At 32.6% G+C, this 24,327-nt stretch overlaps 3 protein-coding genes across 5 annotated transcripts; 2 read left to right on the top strand and 1 right to left on the bottom strand.

The window, feature by feature from the left end:
• The first annotated feature begins 748 nt into the window (after positions 1 to 748).
• Positions 749 to 8,042, top strand: LOC107010953. The gene is made up of 2 exons (XM_015210226.2): positions 749 to 1,765; positions 7,619 to 8,042. The coding sequence occupies exons 1-2, from the start codon at positions 1,478 to 1,480 to the stop codon at positions 7,763 to 7,765; spliced, it is 435 nt and encodes a 144-aa protein (XP_015065712.1). The 5' UTR covers positions 749 to 1,477; the 3' UTR covers positions 7,766 to 8,042.
• Positions 8,043 to 9,994: 1,952 nt separating this feature from the next.
• On the top strand, positions 9,995 to 17,114 carry LOC107010949 (G-type lectin S-receptor-like serine/threonine-protein kinase At4g03230). 3 transcript variants are annotated; one of them, XM_027914306.1, is made up of 8 exons: positions 10,015 to 11,686; positions 11,999 to 12,505; positions 13,848 to 14,006; positions 14,095 to 14,288; positions 14,367 to 14,577; positions 15,402 to 15,639; positions 16,129 to 16,270; positions 16,377 to 17,114. In XM_027914306.1, exons 1-8 carry the CDS (start codon positions 10,408 to 10,410, stop codon positions 16,716 to 16,718), a joined length of 3,072 nt encoding a protein of 1,023 aa, XP_027770107.1. In that variant the 5' UTR covers positions 10,015 to 10,407; the 3' UTR covers positions 16,719 to 17,114. The 3 variants fall into 3 exon arrangements, 2 of the variants coding, with proteins under 2 accessions (XP_027770107.1, XP_015065701.1); XM_015210215.2 differs by having other exon boundaries at positions 10,017 to 11,686; positions 13,863 to 14,006; XR_003576322.1 differs by lacking the exon at positions 16,377 to 17,114 and having other exon boundaries at positions 9,995 to 11,686; positions 15,409 to 15,639; positions 16,129 to 16,227.
• Positions 17,115 to 19,816: 2,702 nt separating this feature from the next.
• Positions 19,817 to 20,833, bottom strand: LOC107010952. The gene has a single exon (XM_015210224.2). The coding sequence runs from the start codon at positions 20,656 to 20,658 to the stop codon at positions 19,897 to 19,899; it is 762 nt and encodes a 253-aa protein (XP_015065710.1). The 5' UTR covers positions 20,659 to 20,833; the 3' UTR covers positions 19,817 to 19,896.
• Between the last annotated feature and the right edge of the window lie 3,494 nt (positions 20,834 to 24,327).

The raw sequence follows: 24,327 nt of genomic DNA on the forward strand, positions 1-24,327 counted from the left end.
CCTAGATCCGTCCATGGCTGCACAAACCAACATTTACTAATGCTGACATAAATAAGAAACACTCAAATAGAGCAACAGTAATTATTAAGTCATACTAGGTAAAAAAAAAAATGATTAAGCATACAGCTGTTTAGTTGACAATAATATATACCTCTATTTTTTTTATATAATTCTTTTAGAGTTGCTCCAGTTACTTTACAAAACTTGCTTCTTTCTTTTTTCACTTTTTCCTGTTTTAGACAAACAAAAGAGGCTATCAGAATAATAATAACTTAAGAGTTCTTTTCAAACTAAAGAAACCTTCTAAAATGTCATACTACCTACCAATGAGATGTAAAAAGATAAATTGATTACAGTAAAATATAGGTTGACAACTGACATATTTTACATGAATTTATCCAAACTTAATAGTTACATGACTTTTGAATTAGAGTTTATATATGTGTATATGTTCAACAAGTACAAATAGATATTTTCAAAAACAAAGTAAACAATTAATCATGATAGAATTCTAAGCTTTGAATTTATGAAGTTCAAATTTATATTTTGCCTCTGTTTTGTCTAAAATTCTATTTGTTAATTATGAGAAATTTTGATTATCTTTAACCTTATTTATGTAATAAGATATATGTTCTTTTGGTTGTATATTTAGTGATAAATAATGTGAGATGTTGACATAATGATAGATAATACGAGAATTTCTTATAAAAATCACGATAAATAATTTAAGTCGGAAAAGTCGAAAACAAAAATGGCTTTAATTAACTCGAAACAAAATTGAAAACTATTTCCCATGAAAAGGCACTAGTACAAGATGATTCCAATATATGCCATGAGAGGAGCTAGACTGATATGTCCATTTCAACTATCAAATTTGATATTTCCAAACTTGTGTGTACACTTAAAACAGAGCTGAGGATAAAGACAAACCCCCCTCTCAGACCTCAGTCTTCCTGCTGCTGCTGCACCATTTCAGTAGAGAGGCCCTCACTCACCTCATCTCTGACCAAATTCCAAAGCTCCTTCCTTTATTTCAAAATCAACCCATCTTCATGTTTTTCTCTCTCTTTTTAATGGTGTCAAAATATTGAAAAGCCTCTCTAGTCTAAAGTTCTTGTTTTTCTTTTCTTAATTCTTATATGTTGGTATAAAGTTTGCATTTTTAGGAGTTCTTGGTTTGTGGGGTTTTGAAAAAACTCTTTATTCCCAAGTTGTTGTTGTTTTTCTTTCTTATGATTGTGAAAAGTTTGTATTTTTAGCAGTTCTTGGTTTGTGGGGTTTTGGATAAACTCTGTATTCTCAGGTTCTTGTTTTTTTTCCCCCTTATGTTTGTGAAAAGTTTGCATTTTTAGCAGTTCTTGGTTTGTGGGGTTTTGAATAAACTCTGTATTCTCAAGTTCTTGTTTTTTTCTGTCTTATGTTGGTGTAAAGTTTGCATTTTTAGCAGTTCTTGATTTGTGGGGTTTTGAAGAAAAAAATGGCAGAAGAAGAGGGTTGGGGTTGGCCACCATCACCAACTGGTTCACCAATGTACTTAACAAAAGATGATCATTGGACTCATTTTGATAACTCTGTTAATGCTGTTTCTTTTGGTTTTGTTGCCACTGCTATTCTAATCTCTATGTTCCTTATCATGGCTATCTTTGAGAGGTTCCTCAGACCACCTTCACCGCCGGAATTGACTCCCTCCGGTGGTCACCGCCGGCATGCTGACATTGAGTCTCAGTTAGGGTTCAACCACAAACTTGGATATCCTACACCTAAAGTAAGTGTTTCTGGTTTTGAATTAAAGTTATTTTACATGTATCAAAGTATCTTTAATTTTGCCGTTTCAAGGTTAGAATTAAAGAGTAAAGATACATTTCTTTTAAATAAAAGAAGAAAAGTAAAACAAATAAATTGAAACGGAGTGCAGTTACATCATTATTGTACATTGACCATTGGGTTTTTTGATGTTTTTGTATTGTAGCTAACGTTAATAGTGAATTAGGTTAGGAAATGATGAACAAGAATTTGATGTTTAACCTTTTTTTTTTGTTTGGACTTTACATGAGTTCTTAGTATTCTGCTTTTTTGTTTCTAAGAAAGATTAATTATTTATATATAACATATGTGTCAATGTATTTATTCTTTAGTCATATAGGTTTTAATATTTCTCTGTGCTTTGCAGAATATATGTTAGTGTTGCAATCTTTGATTTGTGTTGCTGTTTTTAGAATGAAATGTGTCCCATCTAAGAAATTGTCAAACAGGTTTCTTTATACTGATTAAATTCCACTATAATTAATATATCTCTGTGCCATTTTCAGTCACTAGAATAATAGTTTCTTCCCTTTATTTCCCTTTTTATTTTATTATTAAAATATTCCATCTCTTTTTCTCACCTTTTCAAATTCTCATGTTTTGGAGTGGGGTGGGGGATGGGCTAAGGTAAATATCCCATTATTTTTGCAGAAACAGTAGAATAAAATTCTCATTTCATAAATCTTGACTCATTTTCTCCAAGATTTGTGCCAGTGAGAGCATTTCAGAGGCTTAGTGACATTAATTTTTTTTGACGACAAGGGAAACCCGCACCCGCTATCCTTTTGAGTACGCACAGGGTAAAACCCCATTCCTATGCAATAGCTCCGTAAACCACATAGGAGAGGTAACCCGCACCAGGCGAGCTCGACCCAGAAGGCCAACCCCTTGCTTTCGCTGGCAAGGGGTTTCTAAGACCTCCAACATGGAAGTCCTAACTCAAACCACTTGACCACCCCGAACGGCCAGGCTTAGTGACATTAATGTGGAATAACATACTTGATTCTTCCCATCAGTCCTAGCCTTAGTGGATAGAGTTTTCTCATACATGTGGAATTAGTCGAGGTGCGTGAAAGCTGGCCTAAACACGAGTGTCATCTAAAAAAGATAAAGTTGCTACTACTTTACAGCAGAAACCCAAGTTGAGGAACTAAAAAAGAGGATAAATAATTTTTTAAGAAGTCTATGAATTATAAAACTATATATTTGCATGTGCATATTCTTCATATTGTGATACACAAGAAAACACTCGCATTAATTTTGTGTTTGAAGAATGGCCAGTTAGCTTTTCAGTTGGTCCCCTTTAATAAGATCTGGGGACTTTATGCCTAGTTGTTGTTTTCTTTTGTTGTATATTAAGTCTTTGCCCCCACTCCTTGCTCATCACCTCCATTAATATATCCCATCACCAGTCACCACCAATGTTAATGATGTCCTCCATGGAATACTCCTGGAGTGGAGACAGCTTGCCAACCCTGAGAAAATCTTTGTTTTTTCTTGTTTAGTATTATCCAATTTATATTATATCTTTTGAGAGGTTTTTTGCTCATTTAGTAGTCTTAGGTTTGTGTTCGGTATGGAGAAAAACATTTTCCGGAAAATGCTTTTCCAATTTCTAGGAAAAGCTATTTCCTTAAAAATAAGGAAAACGGTTTAATTTCCCTAGTGGAAGTAAGGAAAAACAAGTTTCACTAGTGGCATTCTGCATTATTTGTATCCTCCCGGTCATCCAACACACCTCATATTCAACCCTACCCCAATTGTCAACGTACCCTATCTCCCTCTCCACCTTTGATCATATTTTTCTAGATTATATAAAACCATAATCTAATGTTTTAGGATAATATTTCTTACTTATTTAATGAACACAAAAAAATAAGCAAAACACTCATTTTTTTCAAAAAACAAAAAAGACATTATCCTTTCGTACCAAACACACCCTTGATCATAAAGTATGTGTCTAGACTACTATTTACCTCTAAATATCTAAATTGATTAAAACTATAACTATATTGGAGCAATATAGGTTGATTTGGCCTCAAAGCTTTGGTCTAGTATTTAGGCCACACCTCTTATGATGTGTGGGTTAGATTCACATCACAAGTTCGAATCTGGCAGTAGACAACAATATGACTGGCGGCGGTTTCAGAACCGAGTGAACGGACCGGTAAGTTCTGAAACCAGTACTGTGAGAACCGGTATCAGATCGGACCGGTAAATTATTTGGTGTTCCGTCCCGGTCTGAAAGGGAACCGATCGTATACCGGACCGGACTGGAAACCGGGACAGACCGTTATTAAAAAAAATTAATTATTTAAAACTTAAAGATTTAATTTTTTCAATTGAATATAATTTTTATTATAATAATTAAAAAATTAAAAATTTAAATTTCAAACATTAAAAGTTAAAAAAAAATAAAATTCAAACTTTAAAATTATAAAATTTAAATTTCAAACTCTTAAAGTTTGAAATTTTTAAATTCAAACTTTAAAGTTTAAATTTAAAATTTTCAAACTTTTAAAGTTTGAAATTTAACTACCGGTTTTTGCATTATCGGAGGATGTAAAGTTACACATATTTTTTACACGCTCTAATGCACTTTTTTTACCCTTTTCTTTTTGAACAATATTTTTACCGAAATCCATCTTAAAATATTAATCGTGAGATTACATATAATACGAAAAATGTAATGCAAATAATAAATCACAAAATAAATAAATAATTATTTAAATATAAAATAAAAGTTGGAATGAATGTACCGAACGTCTACTTAAAAAAGTAGACGTTTATGACCGCCGAAAGCCAAACGTGGAAAGTTGAATTTTGAAGCTCCAAATCCAATTTCTAAAGACCAAATAAGGCAACACCGGAATTTAAGATTATTACATATTAGAGATTAGAGAGTAGAGAGTTGAGAGAGTAGAAAATGAATAGATGATTTAAAAGAATGAAATTTAGGGGTATTTATAAGTAAAAAAATGGGTTAAAGTGTAATTTTTAAAACTTTAGGGTATTAAAAAAGTTTGGGGTGGGGTAGAAGTGTAATTGGCTGAAATTTGGGTCAAATAGCCGTTGGGGGGCCCACTAGCCGTTACCCAACGACTATAGACGGATAGATTTAAAAAAAATAAAAAATTGACCGGACCGGTAACGGACCGGACCGGATCGGTAATTTCCGAAACCAGGAGAGACCGGAAAATCTCAGTTTCCGTCCCGTTACCTGTCCCAGAACCGAATCGAACTGGTCTATATCGGGACTAACGATACCGAACCGGAACGGACTGGACCTGTAACGGGAATTTACCGGTTCCGCTGCCAGACTTAGACAACAACTTGGTATTTTGTGGAATATGATAGAGGGGTGGGACTCATTGTCCACCGAATTTCTTACTGCGCACCACTAACCCACGGAGATCTCAATGATCCTATAGTGAGGTTTGGAAAAAAGAAAGTAATAAATGACTGAAGTGTTGCTAAACCATCAAATATTTGAAATAAATTTAGTTTGCCAAAATGACTAATATTTGGGACAGGATAAGTTTGGCAGCGGAACCGGTAAATCCAGGTTACCGGCCTGGTTCGGTACCGGTTAGTATTGGTATAGACCGGTTCCAGGACAGGTAACGGGACGAAAATCGGGATTTATCGGTCCCTCCCGATTCCGGAAATTACCGATCCGTTACCGGTCCGGTCAATTTTTTATTTTTATTTTTAAATCTATCCGTTTATAGCCGTTGGGTAACGGCTAGTGGGCCCCCCCAACGGCTATTTGACCCAAGTTTCAGCCAATTACACTCCTACCCCACCTCAATCTTTTTTAATACCCTAAAGTTTTAAAAATTACACTTTAACCCATTTTTTTAAACATATAAATACCCCTAAATTTCATTCTTTTAAATCACAAAATCATCTATTCATCTTCTACTCTCTCAACTCTCTACTCTCTAATTTCTAAATTTCTAATATATAATAATCTTAAATTCCGGTGTTGCCTTATTTGATCTTTGGAAATTGGATTTGGAGCTTCAAAATTCAACTTTTCACGTTCGGCTTTCGGCGGTCATAAACGTCTACTTTTTTAAGTAGACGTTCGGTACATTCGTTCCAACTTTTATTTTATATTTAAATAATTATTTATTTATTTTGTGATTTATTATTTGCATTACATTTTTCGTATTATATATAATCTCACGTTTAATATTTTAAGATGGATTTCGGTAAAAATATTGTTCAAAAAGAAAAGGGTAAAAAAAGTGCATTAGAGCGTGTAAAAAATGTGTAACTTTACATCCTCCGATAATGCAAAAACCGGTAGTTAAATTTCAAACTTTAAAAGTTTGAAAATTTGAACTTTAAACTTTAAAGTTTGAATTTAAAATTTCAAACTTTAAGAGTTTGAAATTTAAATTTTGTAACTTCAAAGTTTCAAAATTTTAAAATTTTTTAACTTTAGAAGTTTGAAATTTAAATTTTTAATTTTTATAATAAAAAATTATATTCAATTAAAAAAATTAAATCTTCAATTTTTAAATAATTTTTTTTTTTTTTAATAACGGTCCGTCCCGGTTACCGGTCCGGTATACTTCCCTTCCGGGACGGAACACGAAATAATTTACCGGTTTACCGGTCCGGTCCCGGTTCCGAAACGGTACCGGTTCCAGAACTTAACGGTCCAGTTCACCCGGTTCCGGTACCGCCGCCAGTCATAGACAGAAGGAATTAGTATATCTTCTCTCCATCCTGTATTACATGTAACTATAGACAAATAGCTTCCTTTTGCTGTCATAACTTAAAGTTCATTGTAGTAAAGTCTTTTTTTTATGCTTAAAGTTAACACTTCCAATTAACTTGCTTCTTTGCTTAGGGACCTTAATCATCTCTACAATGATATTTTTCCAACCTTTTCTCCTAGTATGAAATCGATTTATAAGCCATCCTCGAAGTTTTTCCTTTACTGGGACTTTCGTCCCCTTTCTCTTTGTCCTGGCGCCTTTTTGTATGGAATATTACAGCTTTTAAAATGATTAATCTTCTTAGTCCCTGCTAATACTTCTTACAGATGCACAAACATACTTAATATGCTTAACCTGCTTCAAGTTTAGATACTAAGTAGGCGTTTGGTTGCAGAACTGACTGAAATTCGGAAACATAATCTTTTTGAAGTTGAAATAGTGTTTTTAACTTTCATTTCACTTGAAAAAAAGTAATACTAGTATGAGTGGAAAAAGATTTTTCCCTTGAGAAACTGAGTTGAACTTTTGATTTGGTGGGGGGGGGGGGATTTTTATGTGCTGGAAGGCACTCATTGGTACCTATATTTATCCCCCATAAAATAAAGCATTCAGCCTGGATTCCACCAACCAAACATAATGTGAAATGTAAAGGAATCATAGATGAACATGTACAATTAACCTTGAGTAAATTAAATATAGAAAGCTAAAGTGAGTCAGAAGGTAACATATTGTATTATCACACATAGTGATGTTCAAGAGTTAGGTTGGCCTACAATTATTGTGTGTTTTAGTGCCCAATAAAGCAAGAAAAGCATCTATGGTACATTGTTTGGTTGGTGAATCGATAATCCTTCGAGAGACTTGGATGTTCATCTCTTTGAGTTCCTTTCTTCTATAGCAGCTAAACTACACATACATATACAAGATCAAACACCTAGACCCTCTTGGATAACATAGCTAAGAGTGGGGATATCTGTCAATAGAAAGATACAAGAGAGTCGATAACCAGTCTTTTATCTGTCATATTTATTGCTTTGTATTGAATTTTCTGTGAAGATCATGAAAACATTTGATTGCTTCAGGTATCTACAAATGCCAAAGAAGTTTCAGTCTTGATGCCAGGAAATGACATTCCAACTTTTATTGCTCATCCTGCTCCTGCACCTTGTCAACCGGAACGCAATCCATGGCCTTCCCATCAGCAGAATCCTATACACCCTGTGTCCTAAACTCCAACTCCTAGCTATTTTTAACTTGATTGTGCGAACATCTCAAGTGCCAGTTTTATGGAATTATGAAAGGGTAACATGAGCATATATTTTGAGTTTCCCAGTTGGGATTTTGGGTTATGTACATAGAATTTTCTCAGCTGGTTATCTCTCTTTTTTTTTTTTTGTACCCAAAGCTTTAAGTAAAGAAATAGCTAAAGAGGTTTTAGCTTGTCTATGTTGTCAATATGTTCCATTCTCCAACATTGAATTATTCAAAATTGGTCTTCCCAAGATACATCATGGTATTATAAGCATATATCCTCTTGAATTCAAACCTAGTCAACTGCTAATTCTCACAAAACCTACTCCAAATTTTCCAATTTCAAAGAAAAAGCTGAGACGAGAGCTATACCTCTTAAAGTTAGAACAATGACTGTTATAAAGTACTCTCTCCGTTCACTTATATTTGTAATTTTGCGCTTTATAAAAGTCAATTTGACTTATTTTTAAAGTTATATTAGATTATATTAATTTGATATTTTAAACAAAAAAAAATATTATATTAAAAAATTATACAAAGTATTATAATTGACAATTTTTTGCATATGAATTGGGCTAACGGGCCAGCATCCAAATTTCATATGAAGTACAAAATGAGGCAAGGACATAAGTAGCCATCCAAAATTATTCATATACACTTCTTATACAATATATACACACATACTCTATTATATTTGGAGTAAAGGAACGATCGAAAATATCTATCTCAGCGAGGATTGACAAATGGGTGTTGAAATTAGTTGATGGGTCAGTATTTTCGACAATTAAATCTTTTAAAGTGATTGATGAGGGATCTAAAACTAATTTGGTGGGAAAATAAGATTTCAAACTATCGACAAAATCGTAGCGGAGCTAGAATTTTTAATAATAGGGTTTAAAATCTGAGAAGTAAACATACTAACTAGTGGAAGGAGGTTCGACATTTAATATTAACTCTTTCTTTGTCTTAATTTATGTGTTATTTTATTTGTTGAATATAAATTTAATAAATCTTTAAAGCTAAATTGGATTAGATCTAACTCAATATTTTATAATTTAAATTTAAATACCAAAAAGTTACTCTATATGATTCGGCCCCGTTTGGCCATAAATTTCCAAATAATATTTGGGAAAAATTTGGCAAAAAATGTTTGTCCATACAATTTGCCATTATTTGGCAAATATCCCAAATTTCCAAATACTAGTTTTTTCTAGTATTTGGGTCAAATCTCATTATTTGGGATAATTTGAAAATTTAAATTTTACCCCAATCTTTTATCTTTTACAAAAACACCCTCTCTAGTAGTTGTTTGCGTTGTATTACATAATTTTTTACTTGAATATCAAAATAGTGATGAAATATTTAGTGAATATTAAATAATGATATGATTATTGATGAAAATTATTAAAAATTGGCTCTAGGTAACAAAGTCATTTGCTTTGTCTACTTCACGATGTATGGAATAATTCTTGTTGCACTCACTCCAAATTACCACATTGCTTTAGTGTCATGGACACTATTTGTTATTGTTATAACGAACATCCAATTGACTTGTAATACAAACTTTCAGTTAGTTTTGATAGTTTTTAAAACTTGTGTGTATGAATCATATTTTTCTAAAAAGGTGAAATATATTTCTCAAATCCTATGGCCAAACACATGGTGAAATTTTCAGTCAAATAATATTTGCCAATAATATTTAAAAATCTATGGCCAAACATTAGCGAAATATACTACTATAAGTTTTAGTTAGTGTCGTATCAATATAATTAAAGGAAATAAATTAAAATATTTATCAAAATTTACATAACTAAAATCAATTAACATGTCCGATAAAATTCTAAAATAAATACATAATACAAACAGAAACTACTCAATTTGATCAAATCAAAAGAAAGCAATAATAGACTATACTTACTATTTTGAGAATTGTCACAGTTTAATGATTATGAAAAGCACGAGCCATCGGGGAGTGACTGGTCCAAAAATGTTGAGGGGCGGTTGGATTCTTGTGTATTCTCTTTCAATTAATTCTCTCCATTCATTTTTATTTTCGACTTCCAATATAATCAAGAAAGATTTAAATATTTATTTTTCAAGAGTAAAGACGATCAAGACGCGTACTTACGTGATTGGAGGAAACATTTATGGGACCGGGGAGGAGAAAGAAAACAAAAAAAAGGGTCCCTAGTACTACCATTTAGTACCAACGGAATTTAAGAAGGGAATGCAAAGTTCTAGATTGAAAAAGAAAGAAGGCTAAGGGTGTGATTTGTAAAGAAAACTATTTAGTATTTTAGTAACTTTTTTTCTAGTGTTTGGTAAGTTGAAATATTGTAACTAATAGAGTAGCATTTACATATAATCTTAGTCCATGTAAGGGTCATTAGGATGGAATGTCATTTACGGAACTTATTTTCTAAAAGTCATTTTTCTGATTTTTCAGAAACTTGTTATCCTAGTCATTTGAAAACAAAAGGGCTGGAATTATACTGAATAATTGGTCCCAGATTGAGCAAAATCCTTACGGTAGTGTAAGCACCAGAGATTATTCTCAAGAGTTGTTAATTCAAATCTGAATACCAATATTCCATAGCCATTGTTTTTATGAGCTAGCAACATGAAGTCTACTAGTGTCTTCTTGTTTTTATTATTGCTGTACTTCAAATGTGATTCTAGGGACATGATAACTTCAAGGAACATATTATCAAACAAAAGGAAAACTCTAGTGTCAGCTGGACAGATATTCGAGCTGGGACTCTTCAACAAACGATCTAAAGATGGAGAAATAAGAAATTATGTTGGCATATGGTACCAGGTGAGTCCAGAAACTATTGTGTGGGTTGCCAATAGGGACAAACCAATTCCCATATCAGAAGAAATTTTGGCTATTGACATTGATGTTGATGGTAATCTCAAAGTGTTGGACTCAACAAGCAACTCTTATTTTTCAACAGGACTTGTTAGTGCATCTTCTTTTAAGCGTACAGCAAAGCTCTATGACTCAGGAAATTTGGTTTTAATTGATGATTTGTCAGGGAAGAGATTGTGGCAAAGTTTTAACAACCCCACTGACACTTTCCTTCCTGGTATGAACATGAACAATGCATTGAAGTTGACTGCTTGGAGTGATACAAAAAAGGATCCCAGCACTGGAAATTACACGTTTCAGCAAAGTCCAGGAAGAAAATTTGAGTACACCATACTATTCCAAGATACAACCCTTCGCTGGAAAGGCTCTGCTCCACCTGCTTATGCCAAACCCTTTAGTTTCAGTGAACTTCCATCCTTGGTGGTGTCAATGTTAAACAATTTCAGTGATAACACTAATACTTTGGCGTCAGACTTCAATTACACTAGGCTCGTAATGAATTCCTCAGGGGAAATACAATTATATGGCTGGTTTAGCGAGAGTCGAGGGTGGTTTCAGATGTGGTCAGAACCACAAGGTCCATGCGAGGTGCAGGACATTTGTGGGAACTTTGGAATTTGCAACAGTGGGTTTATGTCTCGGTGCAAGTGTTTGCCAGGATTTGACCCTGTTTCTATAGATGAATGGACGGTTGGGACTTATACTGATGGTTGTTCAAGAAAGCCAGTTAGTAGTTGCAACAAGAAGTCAGAATTCGACACATTCTTAAATATGCACTTAATGAAATTTGAGGAGCCAGACATGCCATATGTGGAGGCTAAAAGTGAAGAAGATTGCAGAAAAGGGTGTCTAAGAAACTGTAAGTGCCTAGCATATTCATACTTTGAACAACCTATAGCAGAGAGAGAAACTTCTAGCATGGAAACTGTACCTAGTTGCCAGATTTGGACGAAAGATCTCAACAATCTTCAGGAGAACTATACTGGTGGCCACAATCTCTCTGTCCGCGTAACAATTACTGATATTGGTACTTCCTTTCACAATTTGTCTAACTTTGCAGGCCATACCTTATATAAATAATATAAGATCAGTATCAATTTTAGACAAGTAGAGATTTTTCTTCATTGGACAAACTATGTAGTCTGGTACATATATTTTTTATCCAAACGGGCCTTCCTATGCCAATTATTTTCTCCACCTCATCACCCCTCAACCCCGAAAAAGAAAAAGAAAAAATGTGAGTAAACCATTAAGTAGAATAATATCTTGTTCAACTATAATGTCAAGACATGGATAATTGAGGTTCATGACAAGAATATCCATAAATATCATTTTGCAGGAGCAATAACAAGGAGAAATTGCAAGCCTTGCGGCTCAAACATTATACCTTATCCATTGAGCAGTCAACCAAATTGTGGGGATCCTTTGTATTATAGTTTCTCTTGTGATGATTTAACTGGACAAGTACATTTCCGGACACTGAAGGGCTCATATCCTGTCATTGACATAAATAAGGAAAACAGAACATTCGTAATACAAGTGCGTGCAGAAAATGCTGGTAATTCATGTGATACCAAAACTAAAATTTTATGGCTCAATCAGTCATTGCCCTTTCATCGTATAGACCAGTGTGATGAAGGAAAATCACAAAACCTCAGTCCTGGTGGATTAAGAAATGGAATACACATCATGTGGAAACCACCACCAGAACCTACATGCAAAACTTCTGCAGATTGTGGGGATTGGCCAAATTCAAGTTGCAACATCAGGGAGGGACAAGGTCAGAGAAGGTGTCTATGTAATAAATACTACAAATGGGATGATTTAGCATTAAATTGTACCAGAGGTATGTTACAAGACTAACACCAGCTCCTCGTTTTATAATTCATGCTTGACTACAAGTCTATAGAGTCTTTAGTTGTTTAGTCTAATCTTTACCTGGTCTTTAGCATGCAGTGACACTATTATTCTTAGTGCCTAGTAGTCAGCAGAAGTTTCTCTAATTTTATGGTTAGTGGGTTGTTATGTTAACAGGAAAGTATGATGCAAGTCTGCAACGTACATGGTCTTGGATGTCTATATAAAGGTCATCATTTACCTTGAATAGATGCCACTGCTAAGTTATTTTCAGTAGCTATGTCTATTTTTAATTCATTAAAAGCTCAACATATTGTTGGCAACAGTCCAAAGATACTCTTAACATTGTGTGATATGTCCACATTAAGCCAAACCCGCCTGATTTTTCTCGAAAGGTCTCGCACCACCACTACACCTTATATGTCTTATTTTTCCTTTTTCAGCTACTAATGTGAGACTTTGTTCGCACACCCAATCATCTCCACTTCAAACTAAGTTTCACATGAATCATCACCTTATGGGCTCACCCATATCAATCTAGTATTTATGGCCACTGAAGCCCACTGACTTATTGTTTGTGTATGCATTTCCACAACTGTGGGTAAAGGTAGTAAATCGGCACGTAGACATGCAAAGGCATTGAGTCGTGCCCCATGCCACCACTCCACCATATTTATACTCATCTCGCATAACCATTGACTCTATATTAGTTGTTGGCAAGAACAACCCAAAGGAAATCTGAACATCGCGTAGTATTGTCCAAAAGGCCCCACACTATTAAGAGTATCCAACAATTTATGTACCTTTCTTTTCTTCTCTACTTTCACGTGGGACTTTGTTCACACACACTCAATCTCCCTCTCAATCGAGTATTCATGGTTAACTTTGAGATTAATTGTGTATCACTCTCATCAACCGAGTATTCACAGCCACCAAACTACTGGCTTCTTTTGTGTGCACCTTCAAAGCTACAGGTAAAGGTAGAAAATCTCCCTATAGATGGGAAAAGACACTAAGACGGGTCTAACGCCATCACTCTGCCATCTCCATACTCGTCCAGCCAAGGCATTGTCTTTGATACCAGTTGTTGGGATAAAACAACCCAAACACACGCTTAACATGATGTGATATTGTCCGCTTTGGGCCATGCATGTAGAATTTTCCACAGAAGATCTCACACCATGAATAGTACAATTACACCTTATATGTAGCTTCTTTTCCTTTTCAACCATCAGTGGGGAACTTTGTTTGCATACCTAACAAGGTGTGGATCTCCACCCTCTAATCCTTTTAGTTGTATTCTCCATTTTATTCACCTAAGCAAGTTTCAGTTTCGTTTGGTTCAGAGCATGCAGGACAAAGAGGATGGAGTGGAGAGAAGGCAACATCCTTGAATCTCAAAGTCCTGATTATTTCTGTCAGTCTAGCTGCTGGAACTATAACCATTTGCTATGTAATTTACAATAGAAAAAAGGTGGCAAGAAGGAAAGGTAACAAATAGCACAAGCTTTTATATATATGTATGATATACATTATGAATTTTCTGCTAATTTTGAACTTACTTTATGTAATGAGAAGCCAAGAAAATAAGTTTGGGGAATGGGATAGAGTATTTGTCCGAGTGTGGAGGTTCATCTAAATATTTGGTAACGGAAGATGATAAGAAACGGATAGATCTCCCATTTTTCAACTTGGAAAGCATACTAGTCGCTACTGACAACTTCTCAGACGCAAACAGGCTTGGTCAAGGTGGATTTGGCCCTGTTTACAAGGTGGTGGTTCTCACATGTGCATTGTTTATTTGTACCATTTTTATTTTTATCTTGCTAACTACATCTAATATTGTACAGGGTAAGTTCCCTCAAGGACAAGAAATGGCAGTTAAGAGGTTGTCAAGTCATTCTAGTCAAGGTGCTGAAGAATTTAAAAATGAAGTAATGTTAATTGCCAAACTCCAACACAGAAATCTAGTGAGACTTTTGGGCTACTGCATCGAGGAGAACGAAAAGATCTTATTATATGAACATATGCCCAACAAAAGCTTAGACACCCATATATTTAGTGAGTCTACTTACTTTTCTTCTGAGAACTTGGCTCCATTCCATTATAGAATCTCTCCAGTTGGTTCAGTAAAGCTCTAATTTCATTATACCAGTCAACATACAGATATAAGGGTCAATAATCATTTAAACTAAACCACCTCTTCACCCTTGTTGAACAAAAACTTTGCTTTGTTGGGGGTCATTATTATATTGGAAACAGAAAACGAGTATCCGAAAACTATTGCTGGGAATTTCCTTTTGGTGTGGAAAGATTTTCTTATCATGGGGAACATTCGTCAATGGTGAAACAATGCAAGAATGTAGTAACAAAAGCTTAGAAATTAGAATGCTTAATTTCTGTTATCCTATATTTAATTGGAGGTATTAGACAGTCCTTGGATTATTTATCCCACAATTTACACCTTAGTGATGATTTAATTGGAGGTATTAGACAGTCCTTGGATTATTTATCCCACAATTTACACCTTAGTGATGGGATAAGTTATCTCATATACTTGGTGGAATAACTTGTCAAGGGATAATTAATCACAGGATAACTTATTCCCAACCAAACGACTTTGAGTTGACTGTACCCAGGTGCTTTATCTATCCTGAGAAAAAAATAATCAAATACCTCCGATACTAGAAGGTATAGAGTTTCTTAGGACACAATGTGAATTCAATTTTGACTTGATGAGCTTCTTCTAGGATAGTTCTCTTGAGACAATTATCAAACATATTGTAGGCAAAAGTATTTGATTTCTAAAAAGCTGCTATATAGTGTACCTTCAATTGTTTTCGGTTTTTGCTAATGCTGTGATTTCTACAAACTTGTTTTGCAAGATCATAGTGTACACCCATTGTTGGATTGGAATATCCGCTTCAAAATTATATTGGGCATTGCTCGTGGACTTCTTTATCTACACCACGACTCCAGATTACGTATCATTCATAGAGATCTAAAAACGAGCAATATTCTATTAGACGAAGAGATGAATGCCAAAATATCAGATTTTGGCTTGGCCAGGATTGTTGAAGGCAGAAATATTGATGCTAAGACGCAAAAGGTCGCCGGAACTTAGTAAGTAAATATCTATACACTTTCAGTTTTAACTTTCTGCATAATATATAATCGCCAAAAAGCTTATGAAAATTACAAGTACATTGTGCAATCACCTGTTTATAGAGAATCAGAAACCCTACGAGCAGCCCTTATTTCATGAACTAGCCCCTCTCAAATCTCCGATCAGGAACTCTTCATTCACCGTGTCACCGGAGCTAGATGGATCTTAATTACCGGCATGATATTGTTTCCCTCTAGTATCAAGTATTTGAAGTGTGTAAATTTGATTATATTTTAACACCTCCTTCACGTGTTATTATCATGGGCGGAGAAAATTATGCGGTGAATAAAGGCTAAATGTTAGAGTAGCTATTATGAATATATATTTGATTTTTGTATATTCTGTATTCATTCATCTTAGACATTTCTATCTCATATACATGATAATTAATTTTGGAATAATTTGTTCGTTTAATTGAGATTAATTCTTGCCTTTGTGATATACAGCGGCTATCTTGCACCAGAATATGCATTGGAAGGACTTTTTTCAATCAAGTCTGATGTTTTTGCTTTTGGTGTGGTTGTACTGGAAATCATTAGTGGAAACAAAAACTTGGATGTTCTTGAAGACTCAAACCTCTTGGGTCATGTAAGTACCAAAATACTTTCTCTATTTTAGAACATGTAATCTTAAACATACAATTTATATGAATATTGGGGATCGTTGATGAGTCGAAAATTAAATATAATTACAGGCTTGGAAGCTATGGATAGAAAATAAGGCAATGGAGATAATGGATCAAAGTCTAGTGGATACATTCAATGAAATTGAAGTAGCAAAGTGCATAAACGTAGCACTTTTATGTGTGCAAGAAGATCCAGGTGATAGACCAATTATGTCCAATGTGATAATTATGCTTGGAAGTGAAAGCATGGCTCTTCCAAGACCTAATCAACCAGCTTATGTCACAAGGAAAAATTACACAATAGGAGCAAGCACATCTTCTTCCTCTTCTTATAATCATAATAATTATTATTATGATTCATTCACTGGCTCTAAAAATGAGTTGACCATCACTGATATGCAAGGCCGATAGATTATAGTCAATTGATTCATGAAGCATTTTCGATATGCATATATAGAATGACACTATTTGTTGTAATTATAAGTAGGCGGATCTAGGTAGAGGAGAGGGAATGCATGGGCACTCGAACACTCGAGAAGAACTTCATATGTAAATATCTCGAGTATATATATATATATATATATATATATATATATAGAATTTAGAATCACTGGGTGTAAGCATATAAATATAGTACTAATAGGATAGGATTAGCAATACTACTGTCGACTATTCTCTTGTATGGAACACACAACTGAAGCAGACATGTTGATGCTTAGCTCTGTGCTTATAGTGAGAGAAGCAGACATGGTGATGCTTAGCTCTGTGCTTATAGTAATTCTCAGCATTGATTTTCTTTTATCTCTATATATTTAAACTTTTGAAATTATTTACTATGGTAATAAAGTAAAAACAATTTATTTGTCTTTTTCCTCATGTTTTATCATGAAAGTTGCAAGTAGAATAAGTACAAATTAAAATCATGGCACAAAATTGACACCCATACTGTATCTCAATTTTACAACTGCAGGTTGCAACAAAAGACATGAAAATTGAATATTCAAACACAGAAATGGTCCTATATATATAGGGTAAGTCAACTTCATAAGTATGGGCTGAAATATAACATTTGTGTGCCAAAGTATATGGGTAATATATACTGGGGAATCTATAATATAATATGATGAAATAGCTAACAACAAATTGACAAATTATAGTAACGTTTTTTTCAGAAGCTATATATGCATAAATAAATAGCACCAAAAAAATAATATGGACCACTGTATATATATAGTCCAAGTACTATACAATAACGGCTATAAACGGGATTTTCCCTCTTCGTTTTAAACTTCTACTATATACAGCCAAGAAATAATATTATATATTTTTGAAGATGTTTATTTTCAAACGGATCATACTAATAGGATGGACCAAACAATTTCTACATCCAACAAAACCAGCGTGAATCAACAACTTGTTGTTATCTTCTGTATTCAGGTTAGTCAAAAAATATAGAGACAGCAAATATATGAAAAAGACAGAATATTGTAAATCCGAGTTTACAGAAATCACTGTGCTTCCTTAAGAAATTTAATCCCCTCAATGTACTCGAGGTTGTAGATTAATTTCTCCCAAGATAAAATGAATTAACCTGTTAAAGAAGTAGCTTAACTTCACCGAACGCAAGAACAGTAGAAAAATTTCCAGTAAGTGAAAAACGAATAACTTCAGAGAACGCAAGAACAGTAAAAAAAATTCAGTAAGTGAAAAACAAAAAAGACTCCTTTTTATAGTTATTTTCAGCAAGAAACATATTTGTTCAAGCAAATACTTTTCGGAAGGAACAGGTCCCTTCAAATCGTTATTACTGTTTCACGCGAATTTCAAATAAATTTCCTTGCGCCAGATCCGAAGCCGAGGTCGAGCAACGACGGCACGAGCGACACCTTCTTCTTAACTCTTTAAGAAGTAAAAGAAGTGTTTTCTAATATAATGCCAATAATTTCCTTTCTTCTACCAATATAGGAGAAATGACTTTTCAACAACTTTTCATTTTCTCCCTAAAATTGGTTCCTCCACTTTTTTATTTTTTATTTATTTTTTTCATTTACATTTTGCTAGCTAAAACCCAACACCCTTATTATTCTTCGAGCATTAATTATTCATATGACAAAATTTTCTTGGTAAATATTAGCAATGTATGGTGTAAAGTAGTGAAGTTAGTTGTGATAAATATGGTACTTTTAATCTTGTCTTGTGAACCCCATACATTCATATATTTAACCAGTTTAATTGAGATCCATGTATATGTAGAGAGATTTGGTCAAAGTTTCACATTAGCCTAACCAGCTGTGTAGAGCCATAAATGTACAAATCTTATCAAATTAAAATCCCAACAACCTATTTGCTCCATTCCCCTTTAGTACTCTCATGATGATCACATGCATCTTCCTTTTCCCTTTTTTTATACACAACTTGTCAAATAACAAGAATCGATTTAGTCCAACAATTTTCACTCATTTGTCAACTTTCACTATTAGCTTATATAGATATAAAACGGAATATACCCCTCTTCGACTTAATATTTATGTTCTATGACTTTAAATGTATACAAGTAGACACTTAAACTTATATAGTATAATTATTACTGTTTTTGGTAAGTCTACAATTTTTGAAAATTTTGTGAAAACATCATCTAGTAATTAGTGGTTTTGAATAGTCTGTTTTTGCAGATTAAAGATGAAAATAAAGACAAAAGAATCAAAATAAAGGAAGAGCAGGTAGGTACATGAGAATGTGTGAAGAAAATGAAGAAGCTGCTGACAGCCGCAGCCCATAAAGGCATGTGTATCTTCTTCGATTCAAAGTCTGTTGCCAATTATTGTATCCAAATTTTACCCCCACAACAGTTGCCACTCTGTTTCTTCACTTTTTTTCTTTTAGTCGGCCTAAAATATAATCATTAAAATTTGAATTTACATTGAAAAGTTTTACATTAAAAGTAAATTGTTCTTGTCGAGGATTTCTAGTATTAGATATTGTTGAGTGTTTTATTTTAAAAGAGACAAGCTAAAAGTGATACTTCTAGATTAATGTAAATTATGTCACAGTATACTTGAATCTCTTTAAAGAAAAATAAAATATTTATATCTTTTTTCTGAATATCTTTTTATTTATTTTATTTCAATCATAATTTATTATGTTTATGATATATTACATCAATGTGAACACCCCATATGAGTGGTGTTGGGTACAGAGGTGTGAGGTTGGGACTACTGAGTACTAATCCATAATCCAATATTCCAATCCAAGCAAAGTCAGGCTCCAATTCAGACTTCAAATTGAACAATCATTCATTCACATATTTTATTTATTTTTCATTCATTAGGTGCAAAATATAAATCTTACTAATTCAAAAGTTTTATAAGTCTAAAATTTCATAAACTTATCCATCAAATTTACGTGTTAAATGTCACGTTTAAATAATTTTGATGAATGAAAACTAGTTATCTTAATATAAATTTAAATTAATCAGACACGTTAGAATTTATTAAGTAGAGTAAGGTAGATAGATTGCATCATGTTAATGTCAAAATATAATATTGCAGCAACTTTTTACCAAAAGATTACATTAATTATTATTATTAATTTAAAGAAAAATGAAACATTCCAATGACACAAGTGGATTTTCAAGTGATTCATTTCCATTTGTCGGTGCCCAATTATTTTCTCCATTTCCATCTCTCTCATCCATTTTCCGGATCCGATCACCCAATTCGGATCTCACCCTTCCCGGCGACTTACCCGTTTTCCTCACCGATGGACTCCTCCCTAAACCCGACCCATATCCTCCATTCTCCGTCCTCATCGCCGGTGACCTCGATCTCCTACCGGAACATTCCCCGTTATCCTTCCTCTGTACCCGAGATTCCCTACCGGATCCGGATCTCACTCGACCCGGAGACGGATCGGATCTTCTCGCCGGCGAGTTTCCAACACTTCTCTGAAAGGAACCGTTCCGGTACTTCGCCGGTGACCGCTGCCGGACTTCGTTAACGTCATCTTCAACTGCATATCGCTTTTCTGTTACCATTGCTGCCTCACTGAGAGTACTGCTACAGATCTCGGATACTTCTTCGGAAACATCATCTGGGTGGTTGAAATCAGGGGTAATGGGTTTCTTCATAATGTGATTTTTATAGTATTTCTCTTCCATCGAATTCGAAAATTTCGAGATGGGTGATGATTTTTTGGGACTATTATTTTCATCAGCATAGAGTTTTGATTTCGGAACAGTGGGAGTTTCAGAGAGCACTTCTTTCACTGTTTCTTCCTCACTCTGTTGAGAAGAAGAATTTGATAGAGTTGGAGGTAGTAATTTGCTGTTACCACTGCTAACACAACAACCCATTTTCGACAGCTAATTAAAAAAAAATACTCTAACGGAGTTAACAGCTACTTCATTGTATGACGGTGGTTTTGCGGCGGCGATGCGGTGGAAGACGGCGGTGATAATTTGGAGGGAAGAGGATTTTGGAAATGGAGAAGTGAGTCAATGAAGTGAGAATATTCATGTGAAAGGAAGAAATGGTTTCCTTTAATATAGCAAAGGTGGTGTGGCCCCAAAAAAAACAAATATAATAACTGAATAAAAACTTTGGTCTAAAAAATTTAATACTCCTTCCAACATTTTGTTAGATTAAAAAAAAGTTTAATGACTAGGATTCATATGTAATTATTAATTCATGATTTTTTTTCCTCAACGTCTACTTTTAAGTTTTAGGTAGTAGTATATAACATACAAAATATATTAGAATCTTAAATTATAAAAAATTATCAAATAATGAAAAATACAAATAGGATTGTTTGGTTGATTTTATTAATTTTCACCACCTTTTAAAAAAAATATCATGATTTAAATAATTTTTCGGAGGTATAAAGTAAATGTCGAATTTCTTTTTTTGATTTTGAACATTTCTAATATAAATTTTGACTGTCTTACATGTTGTTATTAGGATTGGGTAAAATCAAATCGATCGACTGAAAAAAGTGTTATTGATGTATCATTATTGGGTTCTTAGGTCAATAATTTTTTTTAAAAAAAATTATCGAATTATTGATTCAGTATGGATTTTTAATATTGAGTAAATTAATAACTTATTAAAACTAGTAATTTACTATTTTTACTTGTACATAATTAAATATTAAATTTTAGGTATATCTCTTAGCCTTCAATTAACACTTCAGAATGACTTTGAATTCACAGCTTCACATTATACAAAATTTTAAGAACTTTATTCCTCTTTGTGTTACACTTGTGTAGTTTTTTTCATGTTTGATATTATTATTTTTATTTTATGAATATTTGTAAAGTTACATTGTTGTGCTATTGCGTCAAATTTATTATAGAAGCAATATAATCCCTGGACACTTTTTAGAGTTCGAGATTCAAACAAATTTATCTTTAACCATAAATCTTTCATATATTTTTATTATTGTCTTATAGTAACTTTTACGTAGTTTACAGATATATAAAATTCATTTCAAAAAACTGAAGATTCCAAACGCAAATTTTCGTGTCAGACTTAAATTATTTGACTTTCGAAAATAAAAAATATCACATAAATTGGAGCAAAGTGAGTATTTGTTTTATAAGTATTTTATTAATTAAACTGAAAATCAAACTTTTAAAGACCAAAACGATGAACTAAAAAACGATTACAATATCTTATTAAATTGGCTACGTCATTGGTTTAATACTTTAACGCATTTAAAGATCAAAAATTAATAAATCAAATCAAAACATATAATGTCATGGAAAATTTGAAGTAAGGAATCACTAACCAATTATAACAAAACTGTGACCTCTACAAATTGAATAGCTTACAAAAGGCAAAAATAAAATAAAAATAAATAAATAGATAAACCTTGGTAATAGAATATGGCAATTTTTTGTCCCTTCAAGAATATTTGATAATTTTGAGGAATATGACCATTCTTGGGAAGAATTTTCCAGATATCCCCACTTTACCTCCAAAATCCAAAAGATAAATTTTTTAAAAAATAATAATTAAAAAAGTGTAATTTATTTTGTTATATACTCACAAAAATTTAATTAATTAAAATGTTTTTATCTAATATGATGCATATGTTAACCATTATCAAGTAATAGAGTACATATAATTTCTATGACGAATATCATTATTCATGTGTTTATCGAATTAAGTTACACATTATTGTAAGTTCGTACTTTTTCCTAACTCAGTTTAGAAGAAATGATTATTGTTCCATAATTTGCATCTTAATCATGATTAATGTTGCAATTAGTTAAAGACCAGGAGCATTTTAAGTGTTTTTGGTGTATTTATCACATGTATAGCCAGGGAACATATACATGTGAAACATGAAACTGTGTAATGTGTCCATCCTGACGTTAATAGGCCAAAAATAAATAATAATCTTACTCGGGGAGACGTCATCGAATCGAACCTAACTGAATCGATTTATATTATTTTTGAATAAAATTATAGATTTTTATGTGTGATTGTCCTGAACAATTTAGATGGTCTTTTTAATTTATAAAAAAAAATCCAAAAAAAGTATCTGAATCAAACTGAATAAAACTTACATGTATGTAAATATATTTTATACATAAACAATATGTTAAAATTAAAATATAAATATATTTTTAACTTTTTTCAGATATAAATATAACTTAGGTCCGAGGTCGATGAATGAACGAACTTTGAGTCTTTGCTATCTATTATCCTTTAATTAATTAGATTTAACATTAAAAGAGATTATAATAAACACTTCATTAAACAATACAGCAAAACATGTGCGTGTACTAATATTAAATGTTTAAGATCATACAAGGTTTTACATTCTTGACATTTTATTGAAGAATTAAAGTGCTTTTTCAAGAATATAATTGCGAAAGAAATATTTTAATAATAATATATTATGAAGGTAAAACTAAAAACTAAAAATTAATTGAACTATAGTGATATCGAAGAAAAATCAAAATGATTAGGATGGTTTTAAAATTATAATTTTAGGTCATATATTACTATAAAATTTATCTCATTGGTCAAAGCAGTTCCATTGGAGCTCAAAACCAATTACACAAAAATTAATGATTTGTTTTATTTATATAGTTTCCAAAAATTGGTATTCTGATTAACTTTTTGTTATTCTAACGATATAGTGATTAGTTAGCATTTCAGACGTAAAATTTAGTGGGGAAGGCTGAATTTTTTTTAACATTAAGCTAATCGATTTAGTTTTCTTTAATTCAATTAATTATTTTTTTGATTTATCTAAACGTCAAATTAAAATAAAAGAATTTTTATATGATTATTCTTCGAGTTCTGTCTCTAAACTTTGGACGATTAAATCTTTTTCGATATATGCTTTTAAAGACATTTTTTTGGTGCAACGCATTGAAAATTATTCCCTCTAGACGTTGGACTCGTTATTCTTCTATGTCATTTTCAAAGTCAAGTTTTATGTCATAAATGTAGAATTTCAAAACAAAAAAAAAGAAACAACAATTAAACAAAAAGGAATTCAAATGCAAAAAGTCCCCACAAATTTATATTCATATTTATTGACCTAAAACAAGGGAAAAAAACTTCCTTCTCGTAATTTTCATTAACAATATGACAAACGGAAATCAATTATATTCTAAGTTTTAGATCTCATCTCATCTAATTAAAATATGCCAAATTAATTCAATTCGTAATTGATACATATTTTGATCTGTTAATTTCATATTTTATAATACGTATGAACAGTGACGTATGTTGACACCCAATTTTGACCCGCGTCGGTATAAATTAATTATCGAGCTTCCTAAATTTTCCAAATAATTTAAAATTAATTAGTTTCATAAATTTTGCGAATATAATAATATAATACATAAATGTTATGCTACTTCGAATGCCTTTTGTCTTAATTCTTTAGGTGGTATACATATTTACATAATTATGTATATAGGTAGTATACCTTATGATTATTCAAAAAATCATCAAAATATACATTTAAAGGTTTTATTAAACTAGTTAATCCGAATTATAAT

This window comes from Solanum pennellii, chromosome 2 (genome assembly GCF_001406875.1).
Source record: "Solanum pennellii chromosome 2, SPENNV200".
In the NCBI taxonomy this organism is placed as follows: domain Eukaryota; kingdom Viridiplantae; phylum Streptophyta; class Magnoliopsida; order Solanales; family Solanaceae; genus Solanum; species Solanum pennellii.

Coding starts and splice junctions, on each gene's coding strand:
- LOC107010953 (XM_015210226.2), top strand. CDS start 1,478: ATGGCAGAAGAAGAGGGTTGGGGTTGGCCACCATCACCAACTGGTTCA. Junction 1,766..7,618: donor TTGGATATCCTACACCTAAA/GTAAGTGTTTCT, acceptor TGATTGCTTCAG/GTATCTACAAATGCCAAAGA.
- LOC107010949 (XM_027914306.1), top strand. CDS start 10,408: ATGAAGTCTACTAGTGTCTTCTTGTTTTTATTATTGCTGTACTTCAAA. Junction 14,007..14,094: donor AAAGGTGGCAAGAAGGAAAG/GTAACAAATAGC, acceptor TGTAATGAGAAG/CCAAGAAAATAAGTTTGGGG. Junction 16,271..16,376: donor ACTCAAACCTCTTGGGTCAT/GTAAGTACCAAA, acceptor ATATAATTACAG/GCTTGGAAGCTATGGATAGA.
- LOC107010952 (XM_015210224.2), bottom strand. CDS start 20,658: ATGGGTTGTTGTGTTAGCAGTGGTAACAGCAAATTACTACCTCCAACT.